Source organism: Saccostrea cucullata, unplaced genomic scaffold (assembly GCF_032062105.1).
Source record: "Saccostrea cucullata isolate Sc308-1 unplaced genomic scaffold, CSIRO_AGI_Scuc_v1 ctg820, whole genome shotgun sequence".
NCBI lineage: Eukaryota > Metazoa > Mollusca > Bivalvia > Ostreida > Ostreidae > Saccostrea > Saccostrea cuccullata.
Window position 1 is genome coordinate 113,021 of NW_026919509.1, and position 26,704 is coordinate 139,724.

A 26,704-nucleotide genomic window follows, 5' to 3' on the forward strand; every position below is an offset into this window, starting at 1 on the left:
TTTTAATTAGTGAACATTCAAGTATGAAGTATATCATAACATATAAATGCATTTTACATAATCATAAGCATAATTCATTCCAAGGTCAAGGTCATCAGATCAAAAATATACTGGATTCAATGAAAGGTCTTGTCACAAGGAATGTACATGTGAAATATGAAATCCTTGTGCTTATCACCAACTATTTAAAACTTTAGGCCAAGGTTAAAAAGTATATCAAACTGTAAGGTCAAGGACAAGAGAATTCCCAAAGATATGTCCTGTGATAAATAATTTCGTGAAATATTAAAGCTTTAGCACCAACTGTTCAGAAGTTACAGCCAATGTTAAAGTTTTTGCGGCAAACAGACAGACAGACCAAATGCTAAAACAAAACTTAATCTTCCATTATGAGAGCATAAAAGCAAGATGCAGATCTGAATTATTTTCTAGTTTATATATCTCAAATGGTTGTTTGTATGTCGAACTACAGTGTACCATTTAAAATACACCCAAATAACAGTAAAAAGTGAAAACTTATATACCCTCAACTTAGCATTGCCTCAGGTGAGCCAAAAACCTAACCAGGAAGACTCATGACTTCAATTTCCAAGAATGGAAAGGGGTCAGTTAAAAAACCTCTTATTAAAACAGATGCCATCTGGAAAGAAAAATGTAAGAGACCTGCCAATATGCCAGTGATTCAATGTGAATGTATGGTGTGGGGGGAAGAAATCTGTTAAATATAATTTCCTGTATGATCACTTAGTGCTGGATGTATATCTTTTCATCATACACTGATGATGTTATGGATATCCGGTGGCTGGGGTAGATGATCTACTCTTGTTTATATCAAGGTGGTTTTTCATTAACAATCCCGCTTCCTGTCTGGGAGGGGAAAAGTTTTGGAAATTTTTCAAGGAAAAGTGAAAAATTGAACCCATCCCTTACATAATTATAAATATTGTTAGGTTAAAGGTCTGATAAATTTGGCACAAATGTGGATCTGATTTTTTTTTTTCTGTGTTTTTTCAATCTTTTAAAAATATAATTTTATAACACCCCCCACCCCCCCCCCCAATCAAATTTCAACACATTTTATTATTGAATGCTGAGTACAGATAATATAAATATTTTTATTTGAGATTTTTTTTCTGCTAATGGAATTTCCATATCCACGGTTGAGAACAAATGGCTGCATACAGAAGCAAAAAAAAAAAAAATTATGTTTGCTTGTTCATTGGAGAATAGTCCATTAGAATTGGTTTCTCAAAAAAAAAAAAAAAAAACTCCTCATCTGTATAATTTTTAATTGTGAACTAATGCCTAATGGACACAAAAAATTTCTTTCCTTCACACAATGTCAAAAACCCAAGACACCATTTTAAAACGTTTTGATGAACAGATGACAGAATCTGACATGAAACATTAAAAGACTGTTCCTACTTCCATAGTCATTTCCACCCTTGACACTGTACGAAGTTCTCCACTAAAACAAATTCTGGCTTTGGACTCTCAGGAAGCCATGCATTGCCAAGTCTCACATTTTCATCTATAAAATTTTTTTCTCTGTGTTTTATTTGAACAATGACTAGGGAATCACTTTTAGCAAACAAAAACAATGCAGTGCACTAGCTGGTGCAACTTTAACATTTCATTTCTCTTCTGCAAAATGAAGATAGAATTGCAGGAAACATCATTTTTTGGGTATAATTGGCTTGTTAAAGAAAGTTAAGTAATGCAGGTGTTGTTAGGTGCACTCACACCTTAAGGGGCAAGTACCTATCGTGTAAACCATGATTCTTTTCTTAGAGGTACTCAAAATCCAGAAGTACTCCAAAAGTACAGATTCCTCTATATATAACTTTCACTCTTTTTTCTATTTTATTTCTTAAATTCAATTAAAACTTGGAGTAAAATAGCATGATAAATAAATCTTACTTATTGAGTATATTTGTCAGTCTAATAGGAAATTTTCTTTGCATTGTAGTGCAAAAAAAACTGTTGAAGAAGACAAGTTCTGCCAATGTTGACTGATGCTGAATTTTGAGGAAGTAACAAATTTGGATGATTACTCAATAGAGAAGACAGATTTATTGGGAGAATTCAGACAGATGTCTATACTCACCACACAATCTGGGATTGGGAGGAAAGTTTTATTAATTCAGGAATCCAAATATCTGGGAACAATCACCGGCAGATTTTTTTTGTTTAAGAAATCAGAAATGATGGGGATAAAGCTTAATTACTTTTTTTCGTCAAAAATAAAAAAGTAAAAAAAAAAAAAAAAATCTACAGGATAGGATATATACCGTATTTCTAAGTGAATTCTAAATGACATGGAAATTATTTAACTCTGATTAAATATAAAATCCCAAAATAAATTTCTTTAGAAAAATTAGACATCTTTCAATTTTCACTTTTGTATGTTATAACATGAATGTAAATTTAATAATTAGATGACTTTATCAGGAAATATGTCATTTTTAAATTACCTAATTAATTCACAAAGTAATGACAATAAAAATGAAAAATGATTTTAATTAAAAATATTTGGAAAACTTTAGCAATTACCACAAGAAAACACTGAAAGGTGATTTTTTATAAATGAGGAAAATTCATTGTCAGCACATATTCATAAAAATTATTTTTTTGACATATTTTCCACCTGTAATCAAGTTTTAAAAGATTCATTAATTATATCAACCACATTTTCAACTTAATTCTTTTAAAATTAAATTTTGGATTATGTCAATAACAAGAATCTATTAGTAACTTCGCATTTTCCTATAAAATTAATCAACCATCATTTCTGATTCATAAAATTAATTAGTACCAGAAGTTTTAATTTAAATCGCAGTATATGGGCTCCTCTGCACATGGAAGGCAAAAACCAGAGTTGTCTTTCTTAGCTAGGTTTTAAGCAATACTTGTTGTCTCTCTTTCATTTAAAAAATTCAAGTAAAAAAAAAAGAATATATCAACATCTTTATAATTAAATTCATGCCATCTGAATCTTTGATAGATAGCAAAGAATCATTTGAAAAATGGCAAAAAGGTAGATTCATGCAATACTGAATTTATCAAACACACATGTACAGTTCCTTTTACTGTAGAACTTTTTCTTCGGTCAGTGGATTTGATTAGTGCTCCTATATAAACTTCAAAGCAACAACAAAAGCCAGTCTCTCTGGATTACAGCTCTTCAGAACTCAAGGAAGAATTTATGAATGTAACAAAGCAAAAATGACATCCCCAAATAAATGATAAATCAAAGAAAAAAAATAACAATCTAAAACTGTGATTAACAGTGTGTATAGGGGGTAGCAAATGATACTGCTGGCTTCTATAGTTTGGCAGTCATCGACAGGCAGTGCCAGGAATAACAATGACAGTTAAACTCTGTAGGTGCCAGTACAAGTGCTGCCTGTCTGAGGAGAGGGGAGATGAGATCTAGAACTGTTAATTCCAGAGCCATCAATCCCCTGCTTGGCACTGAGCGGGAACATTGTAAGGAACAAGACTTTCTGTCAGGAACTGACCACTCAGATTGGTTCACAGTCAATCTAATTAAGACAAGCAGCAAAACATACATGTACAGGCAAAACTTTTTTTTCCTTTAGATTTTATCTTTAAAATTCAGCAAAATTGAAGGAAAAAGAGAAGCAACCAGGTATTTGCATCCAAGACATGAATTGATTACAATAATAGAGCTAAGGTTTAAACAAAACTCTTTCAATGACAGGGTTATAATTCAAGTACCCCAATTGCAATCCATGAATATGAGTAAAATTTTTCTTGGAAAGCTCTAGACAATACCATTTTATGTAAGAAAAGTGCATGTATAACATTTTCTAAGCATACCATAAGGCACTATAATTGTTATTTTGTTTTTAAGACTTTAAATTAAATTTGATGCCCCCCCCCCCCCCCCCCCCAATTACAAAAATCATAGAGGTCTTCAATATTTTTGCAGCTAAATTCAATTTTATAGTTTCAGCTATGTAACCAACAAAGTAATATTGCCTATGTCAAACTGTTTCACTATTGTTCCATTGACAGAATAGAATAATTTTTAGGGCAAATGTAATTCTGTTATATTTTGGGATAGGAAAAATATCGTTACAACTGTCTTAATTACTACCATAACTGTATCAATGAGTATCGATAAAAATAGTGAGTCAATCAGGGAATCAATTTATAACTGGGAGTAATTAGAATTTTTTCCACATCACAAAGTTGCAATAAAAAAATCAAAGCCAAGAATCACATACTTGGAAGATCATAGAGAGTGTTGAAGATTCGGAACCGCTGATCGTCCCTCTGCACAAATCGATTGGGGTATATCTGGTGCAGGTCGTGCCTGTGAATATAAAAAATAAACTCGTCAACAAAAATATTGATGGAAGAGAACAATATAACTCCCTAAAACCAGCTCTGGAGAAAGTCAACGTGACAGGGTTAGCAGTAATAAAAAGTATTATTGGCAAAACTGGGTTTTTTGCTGTTGAACAGTATCAATACCATTATAATTCTATTTGTATTTCAGAGGGTTACAATAATTTCTGGCAGAGAACCCAAAAGTTGTATGAAATAGGATCAACGCTCAGCATGAAAACAGGTGAAGTTGATGTGACAAAAGACTGAAGAAAGCTCAACAAAAACATCAAGTGCATTATTTCACTCCCGATTCTTAATTACTTCTTTAAGAAAAACTCTCATGCCATTTTCGTTCTTCTGGAAGCTAAAAGCAGCTACACCCTAGAGTTAATCCACTCCCTGGAATGTAGCCCAATGTGTCAAAAATTTTCAAAGTTCCTACAGGTTTATAACGGATCAACTGTGTAACCATCAGGTTTTAATGGCCTAAAATTTATTGAATTCTGAAACTGTTACATATGTGCTTTCAATTTTCCTGTTACTATCTTTGAATCTGGAGCACAAGCAAGAGTTCAGGAGATCTACTTTCTTTGTTAATTTTTTTAAAACATCAACTGTGTCAGAGCCATCAGGTGATACAAAAGTACATTTTATTCAAAGTTAAGACATGCGAATTTGTTATTGAACAAAAATTTTGTTTAAATAACACGAAGATTACTATCAAATTCTTCTGACATCCACACATCGTAGCACTCAAATCTTGTCAGACTTTCAACATGTAAACATTTATAAATATTTACAGTGAATTTTTCATCAACTCATGCTGCATGTCATACAAGATGACCTCCCTAAAAATAGCATTACAGATGATCTCTCCAGTGAACGTCCATAAAACTGCATACAGAATATGAACCAGAAGTCTCTGTCGAGACTGAAGCTCTACTGGTTTGTACTTATAGCAAAGGAAGAGAAAAGTACTTAAGCAGTTAGAAATTGAAACTTTTCAACAGCAATAAATAGAATAATGATCCTAATGATTAAGTCTCTTTATGTTCTTAGTGTAGTCTACTTGCATGCCACATTATATTATAACCAGACTAAAACTGTTATTTGGAGTAGCATTTTGAGAGCATTTAACAGAAATTTCTATTTTTAGTAACCACGGCAACACCGTTCATCGAAATCAAAAACCGATACACAGAATTATGTATCTTAGTGTAGTCTACTTGTGTGCCAAGTTATATTGAAATCAGACCAAAACTGCAGGAGGAGTAGCATTTTGAAAGAATTTCACAGAAACTTCTATTTCTAGTAACCACGGCAACACCATTCATCGAAATCAAAAACCGATATACAGAATTATGTATCTTAGTGTAGTCTACTTGTGTGCCAAGTTATATTGAAATCAGACCAAAACTGTAGGAGGAGTAGCATTTTGAAAGAATTTCACAGAAATTTCTATTTTTAGTAACCACGGCAACACCGTTCATCGAAATCAAAAACCAATATACAGAATTATGTAACTTAGTGTAGTCTACTTGTGTGCCAAGTTATATTGAAATCAGACCAAAACTGTAGGAGGAGTAGCATTTTGAAAGAATTTCACAGAAATTTCTATTTTTAGTAACCACGGCAACACCGTTCACCGAAATCAAAAACTGATATACAGAATTATGTATCTTAGTGTAGTCTACTTGTGTGCCAAGTTATATTGAAATCAGACCAAAACTGTAGGAGGAGTAGCATTTTGAAAGAATTTCACAGAAATTTCTATTTTTAGTAACCACGGCAACACCGTTCATCAAAATCAGAAACCGATATACAGAATTATGTATCTTTGTAGTCTACTTGTGTGCCAAGTTATATTGAAATCAGACCAAAACTGTAGGAGGAGTAGCATTTTGAAAAATTGTTTACAGACGGACAGACAGACAGACAGACAGACAGACAGACGGACGGACGACGGACGCATTACTATCGCATAAGCTCTTCTGGTCTCTGACCAGTAGAGCTAAAAATGAAATAATTAATTGCCCGAAAATTGTCTGACAGACTGACACTTGCAGAGTATGGCAGTTGAAGCTAGAGAAAGTGCAAGTTAACGTCAGTGCAGTCCAGAAGAAGTTGACTTGCGTGTAAAATCTCAAATTGTATCAAATCGTATCAGTAAATTATTAAAACAAGGATGTAACAGGGACTGCACATCACTATTGATTACAAATCTCTCCATGTTGCGAAATTAAGAAAAACATGTTCTATTCATTATCAATTACAGAGATGGGAAAAATATCTTACTACAGGAACATAAATACATGATGTAATACAAAATTTTGACTAAATATTCCACTTAATATATCATCTTAAATTTTACTCAACCTATTATTTCATAATTTTTTAAGATAGATTAAGTGAACAACACTGTATGTACATAATACGCTTAATTTTGTTTTGAAATATGCCTGGCTTGGATCTTTATGATCTTTATATTTCGGACGCAAAAAGGAAGCACAAAAAAAAATCAAACTGATCAAGACAGCTTCCTTTAATTTGTCAAACTTTCCACACCTTCTGAACTGTAATAACATTTTATGTAACAAATATAGATTTGGTACAGGAAAGTTACAAGGGTTTTTAATTGCAATCACTCCTATAAAGAAACCATACCAATATACAGACTAATATGACAGATGTTGGAATTGTTTCAATTAATCAAAATACAAAAGACTTTTATAAGCATCATTTGCAAATAATAATACCAAGCACAAGAAGTTCAAAAACCTTGAAAAAAAAAAAAAGTAAAAAATTCGGAGGATTTTAATTAAAGGGCAACTCGTGTATATCCTTCTGACAAATAGTTCAATTGCAAGGAAATGCATCCCAGGTGCAAAACAAAAAGAATGAGAAAAGCAATTCATAATTTTTCTCACCTACACCAAAAGCATACTTTTCTACTTACAGACTTTTATCTAATATCTTACGAAGAACAAAGAAACTGAAGGAAACAAAAGCGGCCTGTAAAGCATCAATTCCCAACCCCTGGGAAACATTAGCCAATCTATTGCATACAGGCTTCCATTTCTTAATGAGATCGTTTAATAGATTTATGCCCGTGGTGTCATATTTGACAAATTGTGATTGAATACATGCATGTGCTAGGGCTTATATCTTCCTCCACATAAAAAAGAGCAGAACTTGCATAAGTAAAACTTATATTCCTGTTTCTATAGCAACTCAGTTTTTGAAAGGGGTAAAAAGCCATCTTGAGATCATTTGATTTTCAATGGGGCCACCTGTCTTTTGTTTTCTAAGCTTTTTATGCATCTTAAGTGTATAGCTAGATGGGTAAAAGCTAGTAAAGAATATGACCCACAAACTTTTTAAAACCTTTTTCAAGAAAACACTATTATCGATAACTCAAGTGTACATGTTTGAGAGATGATACAATTCTAATGAGAATAAAGGTGTTTAAATGATGTATAGCTTTTGTTTTTCTTCTTTATTAAAATAAAATTTTTAAAAATTTTTCATTTTTTTTTCTAGTAAACACTGCATCAAACTGAAAATGTCCAAAATGACCTCTTGAAAATGATGCTCAGGCTTAACGATCATGTGCTTGACTCCGGGTTCATCATTTCGACCAATGAAATAATATTTTCGTACTCACTTACATGGCGAACATAAAAATTACTGGGCAGATTTCAAAAGTCATTTGCTACGGTAGCTGTATGCAGGTAATACCCCTGTGATGTAAGCTATGGCTGTTACCACGTGTCCAAACATCTATATCGTTGGCAGTAATGCAATGGATGACGTTCTATGGTACACATATTTCTTAAGACTCGTGGCATTTCCACCAACTGTTGTTTTTCATCAAACGAGATTGTGATGCATTAGTAATGGCAAATTTTCTACGCATCATTTTGGAATTGAGGAATAAAAGAGAATGAACGGAATTTTCTGCCCTTTCAGCCGCGAAAATAAAAACAACTCCTGGAAAAGGCATCAGGCAATGAGAAGTGCAAACAAACAAAAAAATAAATGTTAGCTTTTCAATTATCACTAAAACCAACACACTTCATACTGAACCTAGCTATATATTGAAAGTGTCTTTTGTAATATGTTTGTTACCTTAACCTATTTTTGCTTTTTCTCAAAACTTCTTGAAAGTAAAACAAGACAGCCAGCAAGCAGGCACACTTAAATATGATATATTATGGTGCTATTGTGAAACATGCAATGTCAAACAAAGAGGTTCTCAACTGTCAAATAGAGACTGTAAAAACACAGACAATTGGGTAATTAGGGGCACCCTAAATAAAGATGAAATATCTCCAGCATCTACAATGACTTAACAGTTAAGTGCATCTCAGTTATATTTTTTTCTAGCCTTTCTCTTACACAAAATGATATTTTTAATTTTAATTCTTATTATAATTATAGACTGAAACAGCCTCTTTAAATTAATTGTGCAAAAATGAATAACATAAATGTAGCAGTAGCAATTGTCAAACCTTGACAACACTTTGGTTTATAACTCTAAGACCAATTTTTTAAGTGAAAAAATCTGATTTAATAGGAAGTTAAATAATTCTCTTTTCTAACCATCTGCCTGCCTTTTGGGAACCCATTTTATGAAAAAAAAAATGCACAAAAACTAGATGCAAATGCGCATGACATACCACCAGCTTTACATATAGGCCCAAGATCAAGAAACCAAAATTCTGATACTTTTCACCTGTTCTCATATAATTAATGTCAATTTTTATGTACACTTCAGCTCTTCTTTATTAATGAGAAGTGATGAAAAGTGACTTGTGATACACCTCTTTAACGAATACAAAGTTTTCGTGCTAATTAAATTCCTTACCGGATCTTAAAATGAAAGATTTATCCTCTTTTTATAGTTTTTTTTTCTAAACTGTAAATTTATATTTTAGTAATGTTTAATAAAAGAGGTCACACGAAATTATTGGGTACTCCAAAAATATTATATTAAATAGTCTTTACAACTTCATCGATAATGAAATAAGCATATAAAACCAAGATATTTTAAAGATTTGTATGAAAATCAATTTTTCCTTAGCTCCTACAGATATAGTGTAAACCTCAAAAGAGAAAATGAGGGAGTGGGGTAAATTTATATTGCTCCAGCTCCTTTTCTCCCATTGACAAGGTTATCAGTGTTTTCATTAATTTTACAAGTCAATTAAGATATGGGTAGATTTCTCTCTTTCTGATGGTGGTGAATTCTCACACACATTATGCCAATAGCTTGTGAAGTTTCTGGCATCATTTAACATCATATGGGAACTTACAGCATGAGAGGAAGCACAGGGGGACGATCTTATTGAGAAATTCAATAAACCTACTAAAACACCGGAGCCAAAACTCCCGACATCATTTCATGGTAGAAAAAAAAAAAGTCAAAATAATAACATTTCCTCATTTGGTTAATCAGCCAAGAAAAAAATGTGTTAAAATTTTATTGATTCATTCGTAAACTATCATGCTAAATGGAATGTTTCAGATAGAAATCTTCCATGAATCATCCTTCGTTCCACAAATTCTGAAAAGCCTTTTCTCATCCTTTCAAAAGCAAAATCATAACTTTTGTACCCTTTTAGTATTCAAAAGTTAACTTTTTAAAATTTTTTTCGATGACAAAAATATCTTTGAAACAGTATCACAAACATACACAAATAAAAAAAAATTAGCAATGATAACAAACACCAAAAGTATACAGGAGTCATTCCACCTGCTTTGTTGTTTGTACAAAAGCAGCTCATTATGAGTGACAGCTCATGACAAGGCCAGGTCATATCGCACACAGAAGCTGAGAGACCCGAGAGCAGATCATCCAGTGATACTGCCAATCAAGTCCCTGACTCTGGTGCCTTCTGCCCTGGTCACCAATAAGGGTGACATCCCTCGCACAATACAGCCTCATTATGAGCTGGCTATCCTATATCAGACGTACGTACATTATCTGTCTCAAAAAACGTAACCTTAGTCTCCAAATATCCCCTTGTTTCTAAATTCGTCACGAAAAATTTTTTACTCAGTTTGTTGCGATATGTATTTATTTGGTTTTCTTTTTAGCTTGTGTTCAGTCAGGCATGGCCTAAGGACCAACAGAAGATTTCGGTTTCTATAGAAACCCATTGAACCTGAGTCGGGTCATAATGTTAGCTTTCAACTCGTATTTGAAAACAAACCAAATAAACCACAAAAAAGATATTATTTATGGTCCTGAATTCAATACAAGGTGGTTCTTGAGAGATTTTCCGCTTTTGTCCTCTCTGACACCTGCTTGCCAATCGCAGTATCAATGTCCTCTATTCTATAGACACTGTTGCAAATAAAACTGAAACAATCCATGTATCAAGTTTTTTCGACTCCCAACTCATAAGTACAAATCCTTGATAAGATCTACTTTTAACTTTCCTTCTGTTACTGATCTGTAAATATATGCCCTGTTATGAACAAACACTGCAACCGGGGATTGATTTACCCAATGACATAGCATTTAATATCTTCCCACCCTTCTCGATCAGGAAAACACCCACAGAATACCGAAATCTAACCCCGAGAGCAATTTAAAACAAGATTTTCTCCTAAACATGGTATCCGTTTGGCTGAGTTTATATTTTAACAATGAAACAGACGGACCCATTGAACACCTCTATGCACCTGTCCAGTTTTCTTTAAGAATTCCCACACTTCTAATTCATGAATGCAGCTGCTCAATGAAAAAAATAACACAAAAATCAATTCATATTAATCATTATTTCCCAAGAGGATCCATTTTTCTAATTTTTTTTTATACTGATTTATTGAACAAAAGACTGAGTTATTCGTCAAAATTGAAATTTGATACATTGAATGCATGTAGTTATGCCACCCAAAATAACTACAATTTACTGTTTTTAAGAGTACTTCAAGTTCTACCATTTGTCATTGTTTTAAATACATTCCAACATCATTATTTTTTGCATGAAAAAATCATTTTCTTAAAATAGGGATTATTTTTAAAAAGAAATCATGAAAGAAACTCATTACAGCCCTGTTGAGCAATCAATTTAGTAATCATTTAGTAAAGAAAGGTCTTCCCTAACGATCATAAATGTAGGGACGAGATAAGATAAAGAGAAGATTCAATGCTTTACGACATGACTGAGAATGGAGCAAGAGCCACCGAGAACATGAATTGGCTCTTACCAAAAAAGATATCAGGAGACACCCCATAGCTTCAATCACTTCGTTTATCAACAGAACAATAATTCGCAACATTTAGCCGCATATAACACCGTCAATTCTTTACGTGATGATGGAGAGATGAATAGAGTGATTGACACCGAAACTTCATGTAAAGAGAGCCAAAAAACACGTAATTATAAATGTAACTTTCACTCAACATCCGATCATAATAGAAAGTAATATTCGATGTACATATCTTAACAGCTGCTCTGACTAGATATTAAAATTAAATTTTTGCAAATAAAAAAAAATAACAGCTGCTCTAGATATTTAAGAAAATTAGAATTTTTTAAAATAAAATTTTGATTAATGTTGAACAAACTGAGGATTAAATCAAAATAAATATAAAGAGGAATGACTAGATTAATTAATACAGCTGATCTTTGAATAATTATGCCATTTTGTACTGCTTGATGATCGATTGGGAGTGTTAAGGGGCATTTTATAAGAGCGTGGGTGGGTAATATTTCTATTGTTTTAGGCAGATCAGTTTCTTCAGAAAATTTATCTGCAACAAGAACATAAACTTGTGGTTTAGAAACTTTTTAAGAATTCACAGCTTCTACGGCTGCACCTAAGATACTCTTGATTGAAATGGTCCGAGTTTTTTCTGCCTGCCTATGCAATGTCTGACAGCAGGCCGCACTGAAGAAGCTCACTTCAGCTTACATTTCCTAAACAATCCACAACTTTCTGGAGTTTTTTTTTTGACATGATAATAGCTGGTGTCTGATGCCACTTTGTTTAAATAATTCACTTCTGCAGAGTGTAAATCGCTTAGTAGAGGATTAACAAGTTTACAATAGAATTAACCCAGAATCATTAAGTTTGAATAAAGACTTAAAATTCAGTCTACTGCTTGGAGCATTTCCACTTATAAAAACCCCTGTTCTGACATAATCAGACAATGATTGTGTTCTGCTTCTAAAATGTCTTCTTACATTCAAAATCACATGCCAGGAGGAAAATTTATTGATCTCTCTTTAAAATTGTTCAGTATAATATATGCTCCTCTGTGAAACATTTTAGTAAGAATCAGCAATTTAATAGCAGCTAGGACTTGAAGAGAGAGGTATTTATGTGAAATAACAAGGATCTTACATTAACAGTCTTTAGAAGAATTGTTATTGTAATTTTAAGAATTTCCTACACTTTGTACTTTTTGAACCTTCAAACAGAAAAGAGTTACATCACATTAAAAAATGAATGTTTCCTTAAAACATTTTAAAAATGCATGATGTCTACAAAAATTTGTTTCACAATAAAAAAAATCTAAAAATCCAAATCTTAAAAAAAATATTTAAACCCATCATTCTCCCCCATAAGTTCTCAATCACCCTCCCTTAGAAAGACTCTAATTGAATTACAATGTCCTTGACTGAACCCATTCACCTGAAGACCGGCAATTGTTTCTCAGTCAATCAACTGAAGAAGCGAATTTGAAATTCAATTTTCACTTTGATGCCATACCATTTCTGTCTCAATAAATCTCCACCAGGGTTAGCCTGGGCATGTCTATAAATATGCTCACAGGAGTGGGGATAGCTTATTTATTCTAAAGCACTGCTTTACAGTTATGGTGAACTATGTTTCATTGCAATTGACTGATATAAAATAAGGTCACTGTCATCAATTTTAAGATGTTGATATCCTGTTTTTCTTTTTTCAAAATAACCTAAACATATGTTATCAGTGTACATCTTCATAAAATAAGGAATTTTTATCATGCAATATCTCCTCTCATTTTAGTGCAATTCAATTTTATTAGGATTATAATGAAACATATAACTTAAACTATTTCCACAGTTTTTCTTAAAGATTATCTGCAGGGCTTAAAATACTTCAAAGAAATTGAAAACATCTAGGTTTCACTCCAATATTGTAAAGACTTAATTCTCTTTACTTAAAATGGTGCTGTTGCATTTTGCTATGCAAACACTGCTTACAATGCAAGCAGCTTTAAATCCTGAAGTTTGATTTATCCTTAAAAGCTTTCCTGTTTGTAAAGACAACAAGACTGTTATGAAGTGGGATTAAATATGTTGAAAATCCAAAGAACATCTCTAAAAATACTAGCTCTGAGCACTGTGAGTAAGATGAAACCCTTTTTATAACATTCTCTTTCTCTGGAGCCAAATTACAAGTTCACAAAAAATAATTCAAGCGGACTAAGCTTGATATTTCTTTATGGTGTAAAAATTGTAATATTCATGCGTTATGAAGACAGTTTTTTTCCTTACAACTATAGTAGTAGCCATTAATCTTCCTAGCTAGAGTACAAGGCAATATTAGAGCAGAACAGAGATAGTAAATCTTTCCAGATATGACAGTGAACAGATCCATGGAATAATGACCAAGATGGATGCACCACGGCAACTATAGGCTTCCTGAAATCAGATCGGGCTGACCTTCCCACCTGTTCATAAAAAATACTAATAAACTGCCATCAGAGTGCATTCCAGTGTAAGCCCTGACCCAGTGTACCGTAGACAGCCACCAGTGGGTCGCCAGTTTCTCATTACTCCAGGGGTACCTAGGTCACTCTCACATGGTCAGGGTTTATAGACTTTGATACTGAGCACCTAAATGGTATAACCTTGACCTGAAAAGAACTTAATATTTAAGTGATTCCATGTTAGCAGGTTTGTAAACTGCCCATGGTAATGGTATCCATGCACCCTCTTTTCAATCAGTCACAGCTTTTCTACAGAGTTAATGGTTATTTCAGTTGTGTGGCACCTGACCAGCATATATCATCTTTCCCTAATGACTCTCTCTCAAAAAAAAAGATTGTGCTTCATGGCATTCTAAAGTTGTTTAATTAACAATAACCATAATGAAAAGGGCACAAAAAAGGAAGAGAAAAATGGTATTTTTGAAATTTCTTCAAACAGAAAATAAAAGGTCTTTGGAGCCAAATCCATTTCATACTTTAAGACTGATGATCGGATTCAAAGCGAATAAATGTCTCAACAAAACTTACAAATATATTTAATGGAATGCAATGATCATGTGACAGAAGACAAGGGGAGATAACTCTATCTCTACAAAACAAAATCTCTAGTTTTATAAACATGAGAAGACGACGTCAGTCTTCCATCTGTGAAACATTCAAATCAGCCATGAATTTACTTTAAATCTTCCATATGATGCAGATGAAAGTAATACAACAAAGTTTGATCTAACGACCAAAAGGTTTCCAGTCGAATCCCCGCCATAATAAATATCATTTGGACTGAACGTACTTTGGCAGTCGTTGAAATGTTCAATACCAGACCTCATTAATTCAATTATGGCAGGTTCGTTCTTTGGTCAGAGGTACCTATGGATAACTGCAGAAAATACATTTGTTTGCTATTACAATAATATATCCCAATAGATGCATTCCATTAAGTGGCCAAGGTACACAAGTTTCCTGCTTGCACATACATCTTGTCATCGAGGTATACCAACTATCTGATGTATGAAAGCAATAGGGCTTCCAGTACAAATTTGTTGTGCAACAATATCATGAAATGGGATTGGTGGTCATTCGTTTCTAATATCATATTGAGCTTGATGCACTTACTCTCAGATCTGGCATTGTACACCCTTAGAGCTAATGTTATATCTGTGGAGATCCAAACAATCAACATTTATAGATAAGTTCAGAAACACAGAGCTAATGTATCTAAATATTATTTCACCTATTTTTGCCAAGATGATACAGTATTAGTAACATCATTTGTAAACTGTCAAATCTATAAATCATTTCATTTGAAATTGTATATATGATAATGCTGTTTATTGTCTGCAGGAGGTAGCTAAAAGATTATCATAGGCATCAGAAATAGCTGAAGAAGATCCAGAAAAAAAATTACACCTGATACTATATACTCATATCTATCCACTTATTTAAATACAGGTGTAAGAAACACAATGGCAGGCTAACAGCTGGAGAAGTATATACCATATGACATCAAATAAATTCATAGCTATGCCAAAAAACAGCAATTAAGATTGTCATGTCTCAAATATTACACCATCAAGTATTATTTCTTCATACTTTACATGCCAAATATCCAACTTAATACACAACAGCGGCTTTGCAAATACTTGGTACAAATTTTGGGACGTGACCTCGCAGTGCATCAATTTTTTTTTCTGAATGGGACGATCTCAAACTTGCGGACTTTAACTGTCATGCATCGTATTTTTTAATTTACATCTCATTTAAATGTGCATAAACAGGAAGTCAGGCTTTCATACCTAAATATTTTTTTTTATTCGCTGTATCCTGTAATTGAGCTGGGTGTCAAATACACCCATGAAAGATAAAGCAGCTAGATGTATACACCTGCCATCTCCATTCAGGAAAACTGACAAGATTTGACCTAATTTGGAGAAAAATCAGGGCATCAAGAAAGCCTGCGAAAAAAGTTTTTATCACTCATTGCAGGGCTTAAAAACATTTCTATCATCATAAAAGTAAAACAACTTAATTGCTTCTATATACCACACTTCTATTAACAATCTCATTTTTCTGTATAAAAACTTTTTACTTATCTCTTTTTACTGCACATTAGGGCCTTTAAAATTATATTAAAAGAGGGTTTATTAGGCTCTTTACAGCATTAACTTTATCAATTGGCATGATTTATGCTTAAATGTAGATTATTGAAGAAAATTAAATGTGTCTTTTTAATGTTCCGATCATGATACAAGTTGCTAGGGCACTTTTAAGGCAAAAAAAGCTTTTGGGGTATAAAATAAATAATATGGTACATTTCACCTATCTCAACTGTCAAATGAAATACTAAATTCAAACTCATTTTACGTATAAATGTACCCACAAAGTTTATGATTTTTTCCCTAAATTCAACAGATTTGTTTTTTAAGGGGGTTAAGTTCTGTTATACTGGTTAAATGAATTTTTCAACTTTTGCACACCCAGAGAAAAAATAACCCAAAAGTCTGTGAAACACATTTACGCAACATTCTGAGGAAGACATACAGTCTTGTATTCAGGGCTCATTTTGAAAACTAAAACTCTTTTAATATTATCAGGACACACCATCTGCAACCACCTGCTAGGCATGGCAAATACAGAGTTAGCACCCTTGGTCCAAATGAAAGAGGGGCGCAGTACTTGAGAACCCCGAACAAATGTTACAAAAGACTGGCACCCTGTCTAGTCTGCACGAAACACGGAAACGAGTCGCTGATCGACATCACGATTAATCTCACTGGAGCCCGTAATATCCTCCCGACACCCTAACTTCCAACTTGCTGAAAAAAGTGATGAAATCGGCTGTGGCTTAAAAGCAATTGTTAATAGATTTAAAAGAACAGCAAAAAGATGTTCAGCTCTTGTTTGATGTTCCGAGGGAATTCTGTTGATACAAATCAAAGGTTTCTTTAAGGAAAAGAAAAAGCTGGAAGAGATGTAACATAACTAAAGGAAGAGAACAATGATAGCAGCAGATGAAAATATTATAAGTTGTGGTTGTCTTTTAAAAAAAAAAACTTCTAAAAGAACTTTGAAGTAGAACCACATGGACAGCATTAAAGAGAAAATGGCCTTTAGAGTGCAGCAATCATAATGTCAGCTGCTCTCCATACTTCTTAAAGGAGCTATCACACAATAACACATCCTGGTCCCTGTGATCACGGGGTGTAATCATCTCCCACAAAAACAGTTCTCTACCCTTACACAGGTCCCTAGACTTCAAACGCACAGGTGATGCCTGAATAAGACTTCATTGTAAAACTTCCTATGAGTGAATTAAGTGACAATGTCGAATTTTGAATCATTAATAAAGTAGCTTATTATCACTATTTCATATGATTTAATCATTTAAAACCTAAGGGGAATGAAAATTACTTTGGCTGTAATTGTGAATTCATTCTAAGTGTGTTCAATGTAACTGTCTATTCTACTGTTACAAGCCTATTTTTCACAATTCATTTTTACAAAGTCTTTCAGGAACTAAACCTCTACATAATTTGACCAATTAAGCTACTAGTACTGGCAAACAAACAACACTATCTAATTCTTACTATTTTCAAAGATTTTTTTTAATTTCAAACTTGTAAAAAGAAACAAATTTCTTTCTGCCAGACCCTCTTTTTCAATTCAGTGTCTATGTCAATCTTTTTATTTTACATTTACAAATATTCAGAGGAACATACTTTTGATGAACCAGTTGGCAAGGCCTGATTCCATCTTTTTTTCTTTTCATTTTTTAATAAAAGAACAAAGTTTGAAGTTGCAGTGATGCATTTATAAAAACATCTGCAGTGGGCATAAATGCAAAAACTACATATCCTTTATTTACCATTTTTTTGAAACTATAAAATCCTATGCATCTGTGCCATGCGTCATTATCGTATCCTCTCGCATAAACATAATTTGCAAAAGATTTTCAAGTCAAGTTATGTACTCTTTTCCTCAACTCTCTCTCACCCTCTCTCTCTCTCTCTCTCTCTCTCTCTCTCTCTGCATTTGTGAAGAAGACATCTCTACATTTGTGAGTGGGTTGCCACATATTTTTTTCCAGAGAATTTTGTATTTTGATAAAACTTTCTTTTAGTTTGAGTTGTCAAGCAGTCTGCTCTATTTTAATTTGTCTGACTCTTTCAAAAGGATTAGGATACAAGTTTTGTAAAGTAAGGCATAAATTTTGAAATTGTTATTTTTAGCAACCAATCCTGACTTAATGTCTAAGAATATCAATGATTGATTTGGGCATCATCTCTAGTCAGAATTTTTTTTCATACTTGTTAATTACTTTACTTCAATGATAAAGATTTACAACTTAGCAGAAGCCTTAACCATGCAGTAATTTGGATTTCCCAACTTTTTATATACACAACAACATCCTGTTGTTCTCTATCAAGAGATGATATTTCTAGGACACCGTAGACAGAAATATATATTACCTCATTTATAAAAGTCAGGCCCCCAGTTACGAAAAAGAGAAACAAAATCTTTTTTATAAGGCACCACTTAAGTTTTTTACTGACCTACCAAAATTTATCTTTTTTTGCAACTTTTTAAAGAGTCAAGCAACTGTTCTAAATTCTACAAAAATGAAGGAATTCAAACAGCATTCTAAAAACAAAAAATGCGCTTTAGAGTTCCCTTAATCTGTCTATAAAGAAGATGACAGAATCATCTTGGTTCATCATCAGAAAATGAGAATTCTTAAAACAATTTTGATTTACAAAATCATGTCCAGAAAATAAGAGACACCTAGCAAGAAATCTCTGAGCACCTCTAGAGATCAGCACCTGCACCACATGGCACCTCAAGAGATCACAGCACCTGCACCTCATGGCACCTCAAGAGATCAGCACCTGCACCTAATGGAACCTCAAGAGATCAGCACCTGCACCTAATGGAACCTCAAGAGACACCTAGCAAGGAATCAGCACCTGCAACTCATGGCACCTGAAGAGATCAGCACCTGCACCTCATGGAACCTCAGGAGATAGCTAGCATGGAATCTCCGAGCACCTAAAGATCAGCACCTGCAACTCATGGCACCTGAAGAGATCAGCACCTGCACCTCATGGAACCTCAGGAGAGAGCTAGCATGGAATCTCCGAGCACCTAAAGATCAGCACCTGCACCTAATGGCACCTCAAAAGATCAGCACCTCAATACAACTTTTTAAAAGAAACCTCTTCTGACATTCTCATTTCCGTACCAAAACTGATGTTTTTCTAAATTATTATTTAAGACTAAACTTAATGACATTTAATAGATACTGTACCTTTGTTACTTACATTTTTAGGAACTTGAAGCCATGAACACAAACTAGGATGTTTCCATAAGGATCAGCTTTTATGATATTTCCATACTCCATGTCAAACCACAGTCCCCTGAAATAATTGATAAAGAACAAAGGTTTTCATATAGCAAAAACAAACATTTTTAATTTTTTTCAAATATGAAATCTTCAAGTTTCCAAAATGATTGATGAAAAATTAAATTCTGTCAAATTTCTTTCATTATATTGTTTTTATTTTCACTCTTGAATTAATTTTTTTAAAGGTATTTGATATCAGAATGGAATCATTGTAAGAGCAGCATTAACATGAAATACACTTTTCTCTCTTCGGTACCTTAAAATTTTTTAAAGAAAGTTACATAATGTTGAATAAGCATATTTCTGAATGAAATATTTCTTTTTCATTTAAAAAAAAAAACAAAAAAAAAAAACACAGTTGATCAACTTCTGTGTCAAATCCTTATCACAACATAAAACAGGAAGTAAATCTTCTGTAAGCGAAGGTGATTCGGGGGAAGCCCTCGGTGGGATGCTGAAGATAAACGGTATCCCCGCAATGCACATCAAGTGTTAGCAAAAACCCTCAACACCCGATAACACATCGCCTATTGATGAGAGTACTCTCGCCGGAAGTGCCGAAACAAAAAAGAAAATATAGTGAAATATTATGTATTTTTCAAGACGTGACGCCACTGGTTTAAATTAAATACAGGTTTCGGAGAAAATTCTTATGTCAAACTTAATTGAAAATAAGCAAAAAAGCAGCATTTCAAGGATGCGGGCGTATTCCACCAAGATTTTAAGAGTCATTATGCACTAACGGTTATTATCAATATTGATCTAAATGAAGTATATCTTATTTTCTGATCAGTTCACATGATTTAAATAATCTTAAATTATTTTTTTTTAAAATCAACTGAGCTTTAATTAAGAGTAATGTAATTTGGGAGTATCTACAAAGACAAACATACATATGGCAATTCAATTTTCTTCCTATATTATGCTTTCCCCCACTGAATGTGAGTTATGAAATCATAGCATGAAATTAATATGTGATTCCTATCTTTATGCATTAAGTGGTAGTCCTTCAGTTTATTTTTATTTCCAGAACCTTAAAAAAATATACAGAAGTATCTAGCATCTGTGGTGAATAAAACACACAGCAAATATTTCATAATGAATGAATTATTTGGAGTTCCAGAGCTTGAATCTGTCTAGAAGATTTACCATATGCCAATCCCCGAAAAAAAAACTTCTTCCCTATCATGAATTAATTGTTTTTAATTTCTATAACTACCATTAACTAGGCAAAGATCTGCAAAGAATTAACATGGCATCTCAAAGGTTGTAAATGCATAAATCAAACGAAAATTGGAATCAAAGGATTTGGTATACGCCAGTTTCCCACTTCTTTTTTTTGCAGTCTGTTGTGTACAAATTATCAAATTATGCCGAATTACAAAACACAGACACTGTTATGGAGTGTAAAATGTCTTTAATGTTCCCCTCGGACAATGATTGAATTAAAGACATTACAGATCTCTCAGAATCAAACTCTTCTCAGGAACATTTTTTCCCCATTTTCTATGGCAGGAAATACCATAGTTTCCTAGATATATCCAAGGAATTAATAACCACATAAATTCGGGACTAAATATGTACGCTAGGAATTGAAATTTCAGAAGAATGCATAATTTTAACATAATTTTACAAGAAGCACTCCCACCCTCCCCCCCCCCAAAAAAAAAATTGCTTTATTTTATCTGTATGGTGCTGAAATCCTTGATTTGACATTAAGAAATTTTGTGACAATAAGTACCTATAAAAATAAGGCATCTACAGTAGCGTTTATAATTAGACGAAATTTCAGTGGTTGAAAATTTTAATGGAAATGAACCTTTATCAAGTTGTATGACTTATATATATCCATCATATGACTAAAAAGCTGTAATGATTTCTTTTTTTTAGCTTTTAATGTTTATTGTAAATGGATGAGCCGTTTTGTTTTCTCTACAAAACCGACATTCTAAAACAATATCTATGTGAACGACATTCATATTTAACAACTGAATCATCGATGTCTTCATTCCGCTATTTTTATACCTACTTGTTACATTTTGTAGACTGCCAAACTTTAAACAAAAGGAAGAGTTTACAAATAACCTACATTACTTAATACTGTAAATGCAGCCAATGACTCTGTTTTAAGATCACGGTTAATATATTTGGCGAAGATATTGTACAAATGTTACTACGAGTTCAAAAAGCTTCATTTCATGTTTTTTGCAGATGTGACTTAGCTACTATGGGATTCCTCTTACAAGATAGCAAAAAATATCAATTAAAGATTCTGGAAATCTAACCATTTTGTCATGCATGTATATATGTATTATCCAATATGCTATTATACTTTCTAAATTCTGGCACTGAGGTCGTAAAAATATGTAATATCGTGAGTACCTCGCAGTTATCTAACTTACTACCACTCTTTTGCGTGAGAGTAGAGAAAGCTCTAGATTTTGGGGACACATGGCATTGTTTACCGTAGTAACAATCAAATGATTCGATCAATTTAATGCCGATAGTACAATGTATTGCCAAGAATTGGACTCCAAACAGTAGATTGTGAACTAAGGAAAGTTTTGAATATTTTATCAGCTTTAAAATGTGATGATTTTCATTGAAAATTTAATGAGAAAAGTCCGCTTCATTAAAAATTTTGTTAAATATGTAACATTTTAGGATTAGCTAGTCTCAAAAATTAATTAGGCTGGTTCAGCAATTTTTAAGCAAGGTATTCCACCAACATTTTTTACTTATCTATCCTTGTAAACTCTACAATGACCGATCTTGTATTGTATTCAATAGTACATATGTCCCCATCCAACAGACGTTTCCTACCTCCATCGCGAAAGAATTCCGCTAAGGTGAGTAATTGCGATATCAAGTACATGCATTAGAAGAGCTCACTTTTTATCAGTCTCACTTTAACAAAAGGAATACATGTACATGCTTACTTTCTGGTAGTGGAAAAGTAGGTTGAGATCAAAGTTGAGCTTGTCTAAGTTTTACAGGGATGCATCACCATAAGAAAGCTTGAAATGTAAAATTTCCTCACCTGATGGGAAAGGTAGGGTCATACGTGAACTCTTTAATGGCATCTGGATATCCAATGGTGACGATGGCATCTCTAATGAGATCAAATCCTAGGGTTTCATATTCAGGGGACTTGTACACTAAAAAACAAATACAATAAGTATTCATTTTTTATGGAGCAACAAAAAAGCATAAAGTTCACTCTTGCTAAGTGTGCAACAAAAAGGACATTTTGTATGTAATTTATATTAATATTTTTTTATAGTTAAGAGGAATTAAAAAAGTTCAGAAATTCTCAAAATTTCATTGTTTGCAAGGGGGTGATAAATTGAGCAGAAATACTTGCATAGCTTCTTTTACAATGTTATAAAAATTGAGACACATAAATTATACTCTTTGCCTTCCAATTTAGAAAGGATTATTCGAAACTTGAGAAACACATTTCCTAATTTCTAAACAATGCAAAATATGAAATGCACATCTTTAATGTCATTCCTGAGCTTAAATTGAGTGGGCAGATAAGAAGTTAATTTTTATTCTACACTGAACTGAAAAATACTTAAAGAAGAGAACAATAAATAACATAGGAAAGCTTAGTTAATTGTGGAATACATCACAGAAAAATATTTCAGGGAGTGTTGTTACAGAAGTTTGGAATTTCCATCTCAAGAGTCGACAGTTGCCCAAAATCGTGTTAATCGTCTTTCATGTTAAAGCAGGCATACTTTGTATTAAATACAAAAATTATAACCTAGGGGCATATACCTGTATACGCTGTAATCATAACGGTAAAATATTTCCAAATATTTTTCACAAGTTGAAGTGTTGATCAATGTTACGATTGGCATTTCACATTGAAATTTATAAAATTATATATGCATCATCAAGTCGATACAATCCTATATCAAGTCGATACAATCCTATATAATGGCTAATGTACCAGGAGGTGTGGAGCTTATTTTCCTATTTTTTTCTAATATTGACATTAAATCAAATGGATTTCACAAAATTTAAGATGAAAACTGATGATTTTTCTTAAATAGTTGTAATATTTGTAAAATCAATACAGGTTAGAAAATTACACTCCATGTCAAGATCAAGATTTTACTTATTGAGCATCCGGTTCCATGCTTTTCAGATAAAGAGACTTTTTTTCCCCAAAAAAGTCAACAAACTGATTTTTTATAGGTTTTTTGCATTGACCTAGTCCTTTTTCTGATAAGTAAAATACTCATGACATCATAAAATCTGTTAGAACGTTATAACGTGCATTCTTGAAACATGACAATACACTGATCAGATCTGTGCAGCATCAAGGACCCCAGTTGTCAGATTGTACCTGATTTTTATGACTTGTTTACTGACCATGGGAAGGCTAAAGTCAGTACCTGTTTACTGACCATCTCAAGGTGACTTCACCTGACCACCCTGACCTATACATAACAAAGTACAAAAGTAACAAAATAACATCTGGTACTGGGCATTGCTGAGGTCAGTCACATGCCCCACATTATCCCATCATGTGCTAGCATGTTAACATGGATCATAATCATGATAATATTGGATAGTATGTCAACGCTGGCATTCCTTCTCCATCATACTATTTTGTTTATAACAATATACAGTCATACCTTTTTTTAGAAATAAATCATTTGTTGTTTGTATATAAATGCATAATTATTTCAAAACTAAGAATTGTGCAATCTAATTCTGTAGTGTACATAAATGTTCAAATATTTCATAGTCCGAGTAGAAGACAGTTAATCAATGTCACACAGACACCAAAGTTTAATAGGCACCTGTTGACAACTATATAAACCCAATATAAATGACTTCTTTTTGCATGAAAACACATGTCCGTTTGACAAAAAGTCTGAATTTAGATTGTAATTTCTTCCACATGGGTAAGACTGCACTAGCTAGGTCAAAATTACAAAACAAAAAGAAAACCATTTTTTTGTTTTTGCATAATCTTTTGCATTAACTGATTAAATCACTGCAAAGTCTTGCATCTAAATGTAGCTAATCCTATGAAATGGGCTAAGAAAGCAATGATTTGCTTCTATTAGACTTTTCATGTGTGCCTCTAAATTGAAGATTCTTTGATAGTGGCACTAAATCAGCGTTATGTCATCAAACCCCTCACGGTCATTTCCTGTTGATTCTCATTAGCCATTTTTTTCTACCATCCTTACCAAAGACCACCAGCAAGAACAAAAGTATCAAGGTGATCGTAAAGTCAACACCCTGTCAGTCGGGATGGACCGTAGAGAATGGTCACTTCCTGGCTGGTCATTATCTCAGCCTGATTTATACCTCATCAGGACCATCGGAACAACTGACCAGTGTCCACTTCAAATGTATCTCTAATAGGTCAGGCTCACCTAGATAAGAAATGATTCTCACTCACGTTATGGTTTTTCCCAGATATTTCAATGAAATTAAAGATGGCTATTACTTTTTATGACTTTTATAGGTTCGTTGATGGACCGTATTTCTACAGTTTGAATTGCAATCAAAATGTTGTCATTGTTGGGAAAGTGCTGACTTGGAGTGCTTTTTTCTTTGATAATTCCACTCTGTGAAATCCACAAAACTGCCACTCCTGTTAAAGAGCAAATATTTGCTCTTAAATTTCATTTTAGTTTAATTTATTTCTTTTGAATTTATTGCTATGGAAATTGGCTTTGCATAAGGAGAAAAATTAAATTACCTGTCACCCCATATCCAATGATTTTCGACAGGGAGACACGGGACTTAAGAAACCAAAAATATCTTCAAATTGTGTTCAAGGTTCATGTCATAAATCATAAACCACAATAATAGGAATAAAGAAGCAGCAAAGTTTAATGGAAAGATTAATTTCTGCAATGAAGGATATATTTCTTTAGAAGGTTTAAAAAAGTTTATATTAGTTTTGAAATGTAATCTATGCAGAAAATTTACACCCCTCATATGTCCCTGGCAACTTGAAAAAAATATCAGATCATACTTAAGAAAGTGCAACCATTCAACTGAAAAGTTAATATAGAAAGATACTCTATCTTGATGGGGGCAGCAAAAAAATCAATCTTCAAGATATTTTTTTATGAATCTTTCTTAAATTACATTAATTTAAGACTTAATGCATTGAAATACAACCCAGCGGATGTTCTCTTGACCTGCGATAAAAATGAAGCATCTCTGATTTTTAATTCTCCACTTTCAATTTATAGCCGTTTTTCCTGATCTGAATGCATTACCATTTCGAAACTGTATAATTAATGTGTAGTAAAATCTATATTCATAAAATTGTAAGGGGGGTCAGTGTACATCTCATAAATCTTTATAGTTGGTTTTCCATATTCATTTAAAAATATTTATTAATGACTATATATATAACCGCAAAAAGAATCATAACACTCAATGTGTGACACTTATTCTGCGAAATAGTTTTTTTTAATACATTGTATATCTCTCCAAGCAGGAATTAAACTGAAATGCTTTTCAACAATTTCTTTTTTTTTTTTAATACAAGCAGGGAAAAAATCCTTTCCTTAACAGATACGTAATACACATAAAATATGTTAACAAATTTTTTAATATTTCTACAGCAAAATTTCCTCTTTACAACTGACACTTAAATGGAGGAACATTCTAAATTGCTCCTTCCTGAGAAAGAAGCACACCTGGGCCTGGACAATTCACCGACTAATCACTGGGTACTCCTCTTCTACCCTCGTTGGCCCACTTGACCTACTTAAGTCCCTCCCATTTAGACACAGGCCTGACTTTTTGTTGATTACTGACAAATAAAGAGGACTGGACATTATGGGGATTTTAACGCTATCTTGATAAATAGAGATCTCCGCAGATTACACAGTGAATTTAAAGTAATCAAGGCATTAGAGTAGCCCTATCTCATCTTTGAAGCTCAGGAAGATCAGAGAACTGGGCTAACAAAAGGTCCACAAATTATGACATGTTTCCCAGCTCTAGGTAGTCATTTGTTCCCCTTTGTGTCAAAATGTAATAAGGTAGTAAACTTTATTTACACAACAGATATGTCTTATCATTTTACTGACCAAGAAGAAGAAAGCTCCCATTTAGACAAGTCTGTGGTGTTATATTCAAATAAATTTGAAAATTAGATATATTACTTGAAAATAGGTCCATCTTAGGTCTGGTCAGTTCTTCAGCTGAAATCTTGCTGACTATATATACAATAAGAATTTTTT

General features: G+C 33.1%; 1 protein-coding gene across 3 annotated transcripts in view; it reads right to left on the reverse strand.

The window, feature by feature from the left end:
- The window catches only part of LOC134232948 (cytosolic purine 5'-nucleotidase-like), a 48,355-nt gene that overhangs the window by 13,229 nt on the left and 8,422 nt on the right, over positions 1–26,704 (reverse strand). For all 3 annotated transcript variants that reach the window (XM_062714958.1, XM_062714947.1, XM_062714952.1), the window contains exons 4-6: positions 22,510–22,627; positions 19,387–19,482; positions 4,254–4,342 (exon numbers count right to left, since the gene is read on the reverse strand). In XM_062714958.1, coding sequence (XP_062570942.1) covers positions 4,254–4,342; positions 19,387–19,482; positions 22,510–22,627 — 303 coding nt within the window. The remainder of the gene's footprint in view (positions 1–4,253; positions 4,343–19,386; positions 19,483–22,509; positions 22,628–26,704) is intronic.